General features: G+C 41.7%; 1 protein-coding gene across 4 annotated transcripts in view; it reads right to left on the bottom strand.

The window, feature by feature from the left end:
• The window catches only part of arhgef28a (Rho guanine nucleotide exchange factor (GEF) 28a), a 393,722-nt gene that overhangs the window by 20,511 nt on the left and 360,110 nt on the right, over positions 1-13,101 (bottom strand). For 3 of the 4 annotated variants that reach the window (XM_080189269.1, XM_080189270.1, XM_080189272.1), the window contains one exon: positions 12,723-12,794. The exons of the other annotated variant lie outside the window; for it this stretch is intronic. In XM_080189269.1, the coding sequence (XP_080045395.1) occupies positions 12,723-12,794 (72 nt within the window). The remainder of the gene's footprint in view (positions 1-12,722; positions 12,795-13,101) is intronic. 4 annotated transcript variants of the gene reach the window in all.

The raw sequence follows: 13,101 nt of genomic DNA, 5'->3' as shown, positions 1-13,101 counted from the left end.
GGTGTAGGACAGAAATATATAAAGCTAGCCGGTCATCTGAACACTCAATGCAACTTCTATGGGAATGAAATCAAAGGGACATCTTATTCAACTGCAGAATACTGCAGATGCCTGTAATCTAAAAGAAATATAAGGTGCTCAAATATACTTAGCAGGTCAGGCAGGATGTGTGGAGAGGGAAACTTTGACTGGAATTTTTCTCGCCCCATGGAGGTGCTGGTGGGAGGAGAGGTTGATGGAAACAGGAGAAGCTATCTCTGGGGTGGTTCACTGACTAAGGCCCCCCTCTCCGGGTGTGTTTCCCAGGGCAGGCCACCACTGGAATTGGGAACTCAGTCACTGAAGTTGGGCAGGTAATGAAGTTACCTTAAAGAATAGCGAACTTTAAAGAGGGAGGCAAGCTTTCTGGCATGACACTGGCTGCCCACTGTCTCTGGAGCCCAGTAACACTTCAGAGGCTGCTTCATGGTGGGAGGGCATAACACCATCATGGCCTATATAAATCTTTAGAAAGGCTGAATGCGATTCATATACAGCTAATTGCATTCAATTAGAGGTGTTTTCCCTCCAGACTGATACCCTGACAGGTAAGGACTGTAGTTTTCCATAGGCTGTTTGGACCCTTTCATACACCTTCATTCTGAGCGGTTCACCCTGCTGGGCTTGGTTGTCCCAGTGGGGCTGCTGGCTAATGCTCCTGTTGGGTTCTCCAATTGGCTGTCCTGCATCCATGCGTCTCCTGCCATCCCTAATTGGTTGATTGACATGGAAATGGCTGGTTAAGAATGTGCAGGAAGGCAAACTGCAGACATTGGCAGGGTTGAGACCTGGAAATGGGAGAGAAATTCATTGATATAGTGGATATGCATGCAGACTTACCTCGATTGCCTGGTGGCGGATAGCACCTTAGGTCACTACTTGGGTGATCTGCACAACTTTCTCCAGTGATGTGGAGGAGGCAGTGGCATAGTGGTATTGTCACTGGACTAGTAATCCAGAGATCTAGTGCCCAAATCCTGGGGACTAAGGTTTGATTCCCACCATGGCAGTTGGGGAAATTTGAATTTAATAAAAATATGGAATTAAAGATCTAATAATGACCATGAATCACTGTTGATTGTCATAAAAACCGACCTGGTTTACTAATGTCTTTTAGGGAAGGAAATTTGCCATCCCTACCTGGTCTGGCCTCCAGACCCACAGCAATGCGGGTGACTCTTAATGACCTCTATAATAGTCTCGCAAGCTACTCAGTTCAAAGGTAAATGTTGGCCCAGCCAGCAACACCTACATATAAAAATTAATTAAAATCCCAACAATTTGTAATCTCTTGTTCAGTCATTTCATAACATTTGCTGTAGGTGTTCAAAATTGACTTTTTTTTAAAACCTCTTTGGCAACTGATTTGAAAAGTAATTTTCCAGTTGCTGAATAATAATAGAAGGTTCTTTTGGAGCAGTCCAATAACAATGCTAAAAAAGAACAGATTTCTCCCTCCTTATGTTTGAAGCTACACTAACTTACGGAAAAGCAGTCAGAATGGATAATCAGACACACACAAGGTTGGAATCTTTAAAATCTGGAACTCAATTCCACTGTAATTTATGGAAAATAATTATTTCTTTCATGTTGGCTTAAAGGATCATTTTTAAAATAAGTGTGGGCATTTTGCACATAACAGATGAAAATGAATGCTAAGAATGAAAGGTTTACATTTACAGAGCACTTTTCATGACCGCTGGCATAGTGGTTAGTATTGCTGTGTCACAGCTCCAGAGACCTGGGTTTGATTCCTGGTTTGGGTCACTATGCAGAGTTTGCATGTTCTCCCTGGTGGGTTTCCTCCAGATGCTTCGGTTTCCTCCCACAGTCCGAAAGACGTGCTAGTTAGGTGCATTAGCCATGCGGAATTCTCCCGCAGTATACCTGAACAGACGCTGGAATGTGGTGACAAGGGGATTTTCACCGTAACTTCACTGCAGTGTTAATGTAAGCCTGCGCATGACACCAATAAATAAGCTTCAAAACTGAAATTACAAAGCACTTTACAATCAACAAAGTACTATTGGAGTATAATCACTATCGTAATGAAGAAGTTTGGAAACTAAAATGGCTTAAATTGCACCAGTTTTGCAATACTGAACTTGAGATTTAACTTGCAACATCATTTTATGATGCACAATTTTGTGGTGGGGAGAGACAGCAGTGGGTACTTTGATGAGTTTGGTGAGGATGTAGCTATCTAATATGTAATTTGCGAATCAAAGAGAATTATTATCTATGTCCCTTAGCATAAATATCCTAGCTCTAAATAACCAGCTCTAATCTCTATGAGGGGTTTCAAGAACCTCAGCAAAGTTGTGTGGAAAATGCAAATTTTTAACTCTTTGAAGTGAAAGGCTAGATCACCACAAATTGCATCTTGTTTTGATAGATGACTTCCCACGAACCTGGTTATAATTGTTATCATCTAGACTAGTTTTTGGAATAGATAAAGAATAAAGTTCTTGTGCGTCACTTCTGATTTTCCAAAGTGCTTTATACCTAATTGATTACTTTGGCGCAGTTTATAGGTGAACACAATTACCACTTCGTAGAAAGCAAGGTTACAGAAATAAGATGAAGGATCCATTAATCTGTATGTTGTGATTTCGGCTAACAGTAAATGCTGGCCAAAACAAACTTTTTAACATTCACAAGATTCCTTGGCAAATGATATCCAATCTGAAGGTATTGCATGCAAGTTTTAGGCTATATATTCCTGGCCAGGATTTGGAGGGTGTAATCACAACCTCTAATGCTGAGCTGAGAATATGACCAAATGTGCTACCAAGCCAACACTTTCTGTCTGGGGACACACAAAGATTGCTTTGACGCAAGCTCTCAAAAATGGGATTCAGGTAGTCTATCAAAACAAAGTAAGAGATTCTCTTCAGTTTGTCCATAGATAACTTGTTGTTAAGAGAGTGGGGAGATGGTGGGATAACTTTCTCTGTGTTTCTCGCATACTAGTTTTCTGCAACTAGACGTATATTTTAATGGCAATGTTTTACAAACCTTGTTAGTGTTGTGGCTTTTAGTAAAAGGCAAAATCCATGCCCTCTTTATTTTTGCTTTCCTTGTGGCTTTCACAACTGCTGATCATCTTATGGCATCTTTGCCCCTCTTTTCCTTTCTGTTTGGAGATGGCTTTCTTCCCCTAATTTGTTGCATGTCCTTTGGGATGCTACTGCCCACAGATGGTCACTTGCATTCCACTGTACTCCTCTATGGCATGTCAACTAGGTGAGACATCTCTCTCACTTTAAACTTGCCTTATTGGGAATTCCCCTTGACCCTAACTAGATCTTTAAAAAAGGATTCTGTGAATTCTACCTCTGGTGCTTCCCTTCGAATTTGGTTGCTTTTATCTCAGCTCCTTTACATCCCTTTGGCTGTATCCCAGCCTCTTGAAATATTGCTGGCTCTAACTTGGTCTCTTTAAATTCTATTGGATCTGTCTTTAATCTCCTTAATCCTTCATGGCTCTTTCATGTCCTGCAGGATCTTTTGGTCTTCCTCAGCCTCTGCGTCTGTGCAGAACTTCTCAGCTTCTTTAATCATCGCAGACTGCTCTGGATCCTCTGAGGATACCTTACATCCAGCAAAGTCATTATCTAACAAGAGATCCACACCTTGCATAGGTAAACTTGGGACCACCTCCATCATTACCAGCCCGATAACTAACTTATTTTGTAAGTAATATCTGTAATACAGGAGCCTGCAGACATTCTCTGGTGAGACTCTGAACCAAAACATTGGCATTCACTCCACTTTCAGGCAGAAAATTTCCATCTCGTTCCCACAAACAAAGCTTGCAAGCAGCCAGTATTTCTGAGAATGCTGATCTCCTTTTAGACTTTTTAGAAAAGCTGGGGGCCATTTTTCCTTGAAGCAGAAAGTCCTGACACACATCTGGGGGTCAGTTGCTGCAACATCTGAACACAGCTTCACAAATTTCATTGTGTGGATTTAACCACAGAGCCACCGCTTGGTCGACCCTGGTAATGCCAACAGTCCCACCTTCACATGTCTGGGATTACCATAATGGAAGCAAGTTGAGAGAGTCCCTCCCTGACTACTTCTTTTCAAAGTGGAGAGCTGTCTGTCTTTCCTACCCCATTTTCTTTCTCCTTGGGACATTTTTCACCTTTTCCCTCTTCCCTTTCACTAGTGTCCCATTGGTCTCCAACTTCCTGTAGTCCCCACACTTCTGGAGATTATGAGGGAAAGATTTCCCTGCACTAAATGATCTGTGAGTCAGTTCATAATTGTCTGCCATGATAGCAGCATCTCCCAGCCTTGTTACTCTTCGTTCTTTCATATGGGACCTCATGTTAATTGGAATGAAGTTTGAAAATACCTCCACTGAAATTATTCTGTGCAAACTTTTATAAGAGGGGACTAATTTTAAGGATCTTACCTATTGTTCAAAAGCCATGAATTTCTCTCTTTCATACTGGATGTAAGTTAGGCCAGGCAGTGTTTTGGGAGATTCTAAATTGCTGGTGGTAGACCTTCTGATAGTAAATAGTCTGCATTTACAATGGCAGTTTCTGTCTGATCAGAATCCAGAAAGCTCTCTTCTGATATCATGGAACAAGCTTTGGGAGCCCCTCCAAATAATTTACCCTGGTAAGAGTAGGTCCAAGACTCTTTTGACCATTTAGTCTTCTCACAGTTTTTCCGCAGAAAACAAAGTAGATGTGACATCCTCATCATTAACAACACCAAAAACAGAAAATGCTGGAAAATCTCAGCAGGTCTGACAGCATCTGTGGGAACAGAATAGAGCCAATGTTTTGAAACTAGATAACCCTTCGTCAGAGCTGGCCAGCATTTTCTGTTTCTGTATCAGATTCTAGCAGTAATCTGCAGTATTATGCTTTTATCCTCATCATTAAGGTTGGGCACTATCCAAAAATATTTCTGCTCCAAATCAGAATCAGGGGGCTGACCCAAGGTCACAAAATCCTGCCCGAAGTCAACGGACCCTTGCATGGTCCGTTCCTGCCCACTACAATTCTTGTGCCAGTGGGATGATAAAACTCTGCCCAAGATGTGTACTATCCAATTTCCGTTTCTTTTTTAACAACTCAATTTGCCTGATTGTCCTCTCCCATCACATTTCTATTTCCTTTTCTTCGCTTTGTTCTTTTTCCCTTTGCAAACCTTAATTTCACCTTTCTTAATGCAGTCATCCTCTCTGTTTGGATCCTATCAAACACTACTTTATCACATTCGGTTTCTAGGTTTGTTTTGGTGTAATATCAAAATAACTATTTGATTTGATTTATTATTGTTACATGTATTAACATACAGTGAAAAATATTGTTTCTTGTGTACCATATAGACAAAGCATACAATTCATAGAAAAGGAAGCAAGAGAGTGCAGAATGTAGTGTTACAGTCAATGCTAGGGTGTACAGAAAGATCAACTTAATGCAAAGTAGATCTATTCAAAAGTCTGATGGCAGCAGGGAAGAAGCTGTTCTTGAGTCGGTTGGTATGTGACCTCAGACTATTAGACCTCAAAATAGCCAGGAGTTGGGTGATTTTGGCTTTTTCACTTCAGGTCTTATGCTTATGTCTAAATGTTTGACACAGCTCTAAGTTGTTCAACATTTAATGTATTTAATGCAATCCAAGTTACATCACCCTGATTTGAAAAGGTTCAAGCATCAAATGTCGCCATCTTAAATACTTAATATAGTATAACAATGAGAAGGTTTGTTGATTGGTTTTCCTTTTGTATTTGCTCCAATAACCAGTATTAACCTCCTGCTTCCAACTTAATTGTCGTCAAATGGTTCCAAATTCCAGACTCAAGTCCCCAATCTGTTGTGATGGGAGAGGGATGGCGATATAACTTTTCCCCTTCCTCTTCACCTCCTGGCTGTCCACAAGAAGAAGTGTATTTTAGAGGGAATGCTTTAAAAGGCCTGGTGTTGTGACTTTTAGTTGTAGACATGAGGCAAGCCTTTGTAAGTCTAAATCAGAAGAAAAGAGCTTCTTCTCTGCTGTCATCAGACTTTTGAATGGATCTACCATATATTAAGTTGATCTTTCTCTACACCCCAGCTATGTCTGTAACACTACATTCTGTACTCTCTCCTGTCCTTCTCTATGAACGGTATGCTTTGTCTGTATAGTGCGCAAGAAACAATACTTTCACTGTATACTAATACGTGTGACAATAATAAATCAGATATAATGTTTATTCGCACACCACCCAAACTGTAAACAAAAATGACACACACACATACGTACACGCGCACACACAAACGTGTTATTAATAGAAAGAGACCCGCGCTGTTGGTGTCGCTCTGCATCATGAACCAGCCACCCAGAACATACCGGCTGAAGTTATTCATGAAGGCCCCACCTTCTGAACCTTGCCCCTTACCTGAAGTGTGGTGATCCACACGTTAAATCACTGCCAGTCAGCTCTCCCCCTCACCAGTGGTCAGTGCGGATTCGACGGGCCGACTGGCCTCTTTCTGTACTGTAGAGATTCTATGAAAGGGCAGCCTATGGTCTTTTGGGACAATGGCAACTTTATCTTAGAAATGGAAGAAGCAAATTACGTGGTTGATATTAGTCCTTTGAGATGTTCACATTGCAGACCTTCTTTGGGTGAATGTAAGTTGTAAGACTTTGGGTTTCCAGCTGAAGATGTGGTCCAGTTTCTCAGGAGAAAACAAATTAGCCTCTCTCTCTCTCTCTCACTGACTGGATTCCATTAGGGACCTATTCTTCTTGCTGGAGGAATGTTCCCTATTGGTTTGATGGTTTTCAAACCATCAGGATCGCTAAATATTTTTAAGAAGCGGGTTGATGGGTTCTTGATAAGAGAGGGGATTAAGGGTTATGGGGAGAGGGCGGGAAAGTGGAACTGAGCCACAACAGATCAGCCATGATCTTATTGAATGGCGGGGCAGGCTCGAAGGGCTAGATGGCCTACTCCTGCTCCTATTTCTTATGTTCTTATTATGTTCTTATGAGTGATTAAAGGAAAAGAATCTCATACGAACCTGATCCTCTTCTCTACAATGACCCACACAAAAACATTGCCAACACTAGCAGATTCAGGAGTAGAGGCTTGGTCTGTTTTTACTGTTTCCCTTTGTGTGGTGATGACTTGTTGTATGGTGCCGTTATCTCTGGTTTAATCAGCTTGGTCAATGTAGACCTAGAATCTTCCTGGTTCAGCTATTTACTGGCTAAGCACTGTGAGTCTTCATTAGTTAGGGGTATCTTTTCCCTATTGTGGTGCAGAACCTTTGTACAGGGAATGGCAGGGCGTGCTTTGAGAACTAAAGAGAAACAGTAGCATATCAAAAGGGTTGAGCTATCTTGTAAGCCAAGCTTTCAAAGCGTATAAACTGAAAGCATCTGTTGGTCAAGGCCACCAACATGCAAGTTATCAGCCAACTGTTATTCATGCTTAATAATTTATCATCTTGGTTTGTCCGTGTTGTCAGATATCACATGAAGATACGTGAGAACTATTTTTCCAAAGCTGCCTGTAATCAAAGACAAGCAGATAATTGGAGGAGGAATGTGGATAGCAAGGGATTAAAGTCAGAGGGGGTACGGGGATACAATAGGGGTGGGGTGGGGGTGGTGGTTTCAAATTCTACCCACGTGGAGCCAAATCACTACAAGTCTGACGTAACTACAACCTCCCAGGCCAACATGCTGCGAATAGTCTGCTTCACACCAGCACTCATGTGGAACACATAATTTAGGGACTTCATCATGGAACAACAGAGATTGATTTCAGGAAGGTTACTTGAGTTTAACATTGTAAATGGGCAATGAAGTTTGCATCAGGAATTGAAAATTCTGTGGTGCAGTAATTATGAAAAACAAACATATGAAAATCTCAGTCTGAGATGAGAGTAAGATCTGGCTTTGGAATTTACGTTTTGATATTTGATGCATGTGAATTCAGAGAAAAGACAAAAATGACAAGAGAGAAACAAAACCATCTGTTTTCACTAGTCTGTGGACGGGTGTTATTTTTGTGTGGGAGTGTGGGAAAAGGAATTCTGCGTGGGTGTTGATTCCTTCCAACAGCCAAAATATTGTTGGCGATAATTTTCAGTGATAGTATTCTCGTCTCTTGAGTCAGGAGGTTCTGAGTTCAAGTCCCAACTTGGAGACAAAATCTAGGTTGACACTTCAGTACAGTACATAGCGTGACTTGTGGGGCATCATTGTGTGCAAACTGTCTACTCTGTTACCTATATAATACCAGTGACTTAGTGGGATTATGGAAAGCACTGTATAAATGCAGGACTTTCCTTGTTTACATTGGCAGCAATCACATTCCTAGTTCTTACACCAAAAATGGATTTTCATCCCTCTCCATGGTGTATTTTGTGACAGAGTTTCCTATTGCTGGGGGACCTATGGCTGGGGTGCACCATCAGCTGGATCGTAAGATCCCGTCGGTATAAACGGCAGCAGGATGTTAGTGTATGAATGTGACATAATAAATAAAAAGGCATGTATATATATACACCCATATATTTAACCCCATTGTACCCCTCAGTGTTTCATAATGAATCGGTGTGAAGTAGAGGCTGTAAGTAGGCTGATGTAGCGGTTACTATTCTGATAGAATCCTACAGTGCAGATGGAGGCCATTCTGCCCATTGAGTTTGCACCAACCACAATCCCACCCGAGCCCTATCCCACAACCTCATGCAATTACCTTAGCTAATCCCCCTGACACTAAGGGGCAATTTTAGCATGGCCAATCCACCTAACCCACACATCTTTGGACTGTGGGAGGAAACCGGAGCACCTGGAGGAAATCCTCGCAGACACAGGGAGAATGTGCAAACTCTGCACAGACAGCGACCCAAGCTGGGAGTCAAACCTGGGCCCCTGGCGCAGTACTAAACATTGTGCTACTGTGCCACCCTTTGTTTCACAAATTTTAAAAAAATTCAATCACCACATTAATTGCAAGAAGCAATAGAACAGAGGAACTCTCCACTGTTCCACAAAACAGTAACATGGGCTCTTTAACGCCTATGCCTCGCCCAAGGCACTTCTCATCCCTATACTGAATTGTCATGTGCTGAACCCAACAGTGGCTTGAACCTGTGACCTGCTGGCTCAGTGATGCTACTAAGCCAAATGGACACCAATAAGAACTCTCTTTTTAAAAAAACTGACGGATCTTTTGATTCAATACAACACTTTGCATTTAAAAGAACCTTTAATATAGTGTGTTCATAGATGCATGATAAAAAGAGTCAAATAAAGGGGTGTGTGTGTGTGTGTGTGTGTAATGATCAAAGGCTTGGTCAAAGAGGTGCCTTTCAAGAAGGACTGTAAAGGGATAGAATCATAGAAAAACTACAGCACAAACAGGCCCCTTGGCCCACAAGTTGTGCCAATCATAGCTCTACCTACTAGGTTTACCCATAACCCTCAATCCTATTAAGTCCCATGTACTCATCCAGAAGTCTCTTAAAAGACCCTAACGAATTTGCCTCCACCAACACCAATGGCAGCCAATTCCACTCACCCAACACCCTCTGAGTGAAAAACATACCCCGACATCTCCTCTGTACCTACTCCCCAGCACCTTAAACCTGTGTCCTCTCATGGCAGCCATTTCAGCCCTGGGGAGAAGCCTCTGAGAGTCCACCTGATCAATGCCTCTCATCATCTTGTACACCTCTATCAGGTCCCCTCTTATCCTTTGTCTCTCTAAGGAGAAAAGACCTAACTCTCTCAACCTATCTTCGTAAGGCATGCCACCCAATCCAGGTAACATCCTTGTAAATCTCCTCTGCACTCTTTCAATGGCTTCCACATCCTTCCTGTAATGAGGCAACCAGAACTGAGCACAGCACTCCAAGTGGGGTCTGACCAGGGTCTTATACAGCTGCAGCATTATCTCCCAACTCCTAAACTCAATTCCTCAATTGATGAAGGCCAGTAGACCATATGCCTTCTTGACCCCATCCTCTACCTGCAAAGCCGATTTGAGAGTCCTATGAACTCGGACCCCAAGATCCTTCTGATCTTCCACACTGCTAAGAGTCTTAATATATTCCTTCATCCCATTTGACCTGCCAAAATGTACCACTACACATTTATCCGGGTTGAAGTCCATCTGCCACTTCTCCGCCCAGTCTTGCATCCTATCTACGTCACGCTGCAACTTCTGACATCCCTCCAAACAATCCACAACACCTCCAACCTTTGTGTCATCGGCAAACTTAACCAAACCATCCCTCCACTTCCTCAACCAGGTCATTTATAAAAATCACAAACAGCAAGGGTCCCAGAACAGATTCCTGGGGCACTCCACTGGTGACCGACCTCCATGCAGAAAAAGACCCATCTACAACAATTCTCTGCCTTCTGTGGGCAAGCCAGTTCTGGATCCACAAAGCAACGTCCCCTTGGATCCCATGCCCCCTCACTTTCTCAATAACTTGCATGGGGGACCTTATCGAACTCCATGATGACAGGGAAGTGGAGAGGCAGGGGCTTTATGAATTCCAAAGCTTGGGGTCTCTCCAACTGCCAAAATAAAAGGCGCAAATGGAACAGATTAACAAGAGGCCAGAGTTAGAGGAACAGAGAGTTACAGGAGGAGGTGAGGAGCGCTGCAGGAAGGGTTAGGGAGATGGGGAAAGACACATCATTGAAGAGATTTAAATGAGTTTTAAATGAGAGATATTGGGGATTGGGAGCCAATGATGAGATAAGTAGTAGCAGGTGAGTGGAGCCTGGTTCTGGGTCTGTTTTGGACAACAGAATTTTGCATGCGTTAAGTTTTTGGAGATGGAAGGTTGGAACTACAGTCCAGGAAGCTTTGGAATAATCCAAACTTGGTGTGATAGAGGCAAAAGGATGTTTCAACAACAGGTGGTGGTGGCAAGTGGAAATCTCAATGTTCGGGGTCGGGGAGCAGAAGGAAAGAAAGCTTTTTTGATAGACAGAAGAGGATGTCAGAAGTTCTTCCTGCCACTGAGTTGGAGACTGAGATTATGAACAATCTGGTTCATCCAGAGATAGTGCTAGGGAGGAATGAAACGGACTAGTTGACAGGAATGCAGAGTTTCTGACAGGGCAAACAATGATTGCTTTGGTCTTCCAAACGTTTAGCTGCAACAACTGTACCTCTTTCAAGGCTGAGTGCTGAAAAACAGAGTTATTGAAGAGTTAAAAGAGGTAAATTAGAGATAGAGCCACTTGTCATCAATGTACATGTGGAAGCTGACTCCCACATCTGTGATTGACATTCCACTTTCTCTTGCTCTCTAGTGTTTGTAAGCATATCTAACCAATTCTTTTCACACTGAATGTTTCTAATCTGGCTGTCCATGAAATGGCAGCTTTTGGGGGCTGTGTCAACTCAGTAAAGATCTTGGTTAGTTTTTGGTAGTTTCTAGGCTGGTACATAGACTTTGTGATAGAAATTCATTCAAATGCACACCTAAATAAAATTATGCATTTAACATACATAGTTGTACACGTTCAAGGAAAAGCATGATTAAAGTCCAGGGCAGTCATCTCAGAGACTGAACCTTTGTGATGTCTGCTGACTGCAAACACTAAAAACTAGGCTTTTGTTTCCCAAGGCACTTCTCAACACACTATTATCTACAAGCAATGCATATTTATTTAGTCATTTAAGGACAAATAAAACACATTTTCAGCTGAGATTTTGTTTCACTGAAGGTTGTTAAGGAGTTGAATCAAGCAATGTCAAACAGTTCCCAGTAGACACCAATCTACAGGACAAGGTAGCCCTGAATTCTGCACTGATTTATTGATCTAATTTTGACGGGTCTCAAGGATACAGACATGGGAAATCAAAGTGCCTCATGCAGAAGGACGCTCTATTCTGATGATGATTTATAGTTACTGGGTATGAGACCAAACATCTTTGTACTGCCCAGCACAGTGATTCACATTTTAATTACAGTACAGAAGGAGGCTATTCGGCCCATTATGTCTTTGCTGGCTCTCTGAAGGAGCCATTCACTTAGTGTCCCCCATCCTCTCCTTCTCCACATTGCTCTGAACATTCTTCCTTTTCAGAAAAATATTTAACTGTTGAATACTTATAAATAAACAGATTTATGCCTTAATCATTGATCAAAGTTACAATCCTTAGCAAGGTATTTCATGTAAGTGTCATCAAGCAAAATGTGACACTGTCATGATGTAAGCAGATATTAGAGTAGGCAGGTTGTGGGAATGTTTTAAAGGAGGAAAGAAAAGTAGATATGCAGGTTTAGGGAGGAAATTCCAGAGCTGAAGGCTGACAATGGGACAGTGGTTAAATTTGTAAATGAAGAACAGGCCAGGATTGGAGGAAAACCAGCAACTCAGAGAATTGTAGGACTGAAGGAGAGGTGAGAGGAGGGAAGAAGTCATGTAGTGTTTTAAAAACAAGGATGAGAATTTTATAAATGACATGCTGGCTTAACCAGAAGCCAGATAAAGAAACAAATAGTAAACTAGAGAGTTGTAATACCAAAATGATAACCATTAGGAAGAAAAGGTCTACAGATGTAAATACATTTAGGAGAGTTGATTAAGGCTAGTAACCCTCCTGTTTGTTAAGAATCTCATTAATGAAGATCCTATTTCTTATGATGCCTAGTGAAAAGGAAAGTCACTTCCATGACATATATTACCTTGTACTAGAGTTAAACATTCCTCTGTGGGTGCAAAAATGCCAACATATTTAAATGTCCTGTGCGGAAAGTCTGTGGTTTTCATACCATCATGGTGAGTGTGTTCAGCATTAAGAGAGAGAGGAGATAAAAATTAATGAGAAGATGAACCTTCATCTATATAATAACTTGCATAACCTTAGCATATCCCAAAAAGTTTCACATCCCACAAGGTATTTTTTGAAATGTTGTCACTATTATAATTTATGGAAACTTAACAACATGTCAACTCTGACAGTTCCTCCCAAGTTTCAAACAAAAGGTAAACCTTTGGTAGGTGTTGCTTCAAAGATTATTACAAACTTTCAGAAACAGAATAACTGAAAAGTTACTTGTACCA

Source organism: Carcharhinus amblyrhynchos, chromosome 5, assembly GCF_965287045.1.
Source record: "Carcharhinus amblyrhynchos chromosome 5, sCarAmb.v2.hapA, whole genome shotgun sequence".
Lineage (NCBI taxonomy): Eukaryota > Metazoa > Chordata > Chondrichthyes > Carcharhiniformes > Carcharhinidae > Carcharhinus > Carcharhinus amblyrhynchos.
This window is presented reverse-complemented; position numbering and strand designations above follow the sequence as displayed.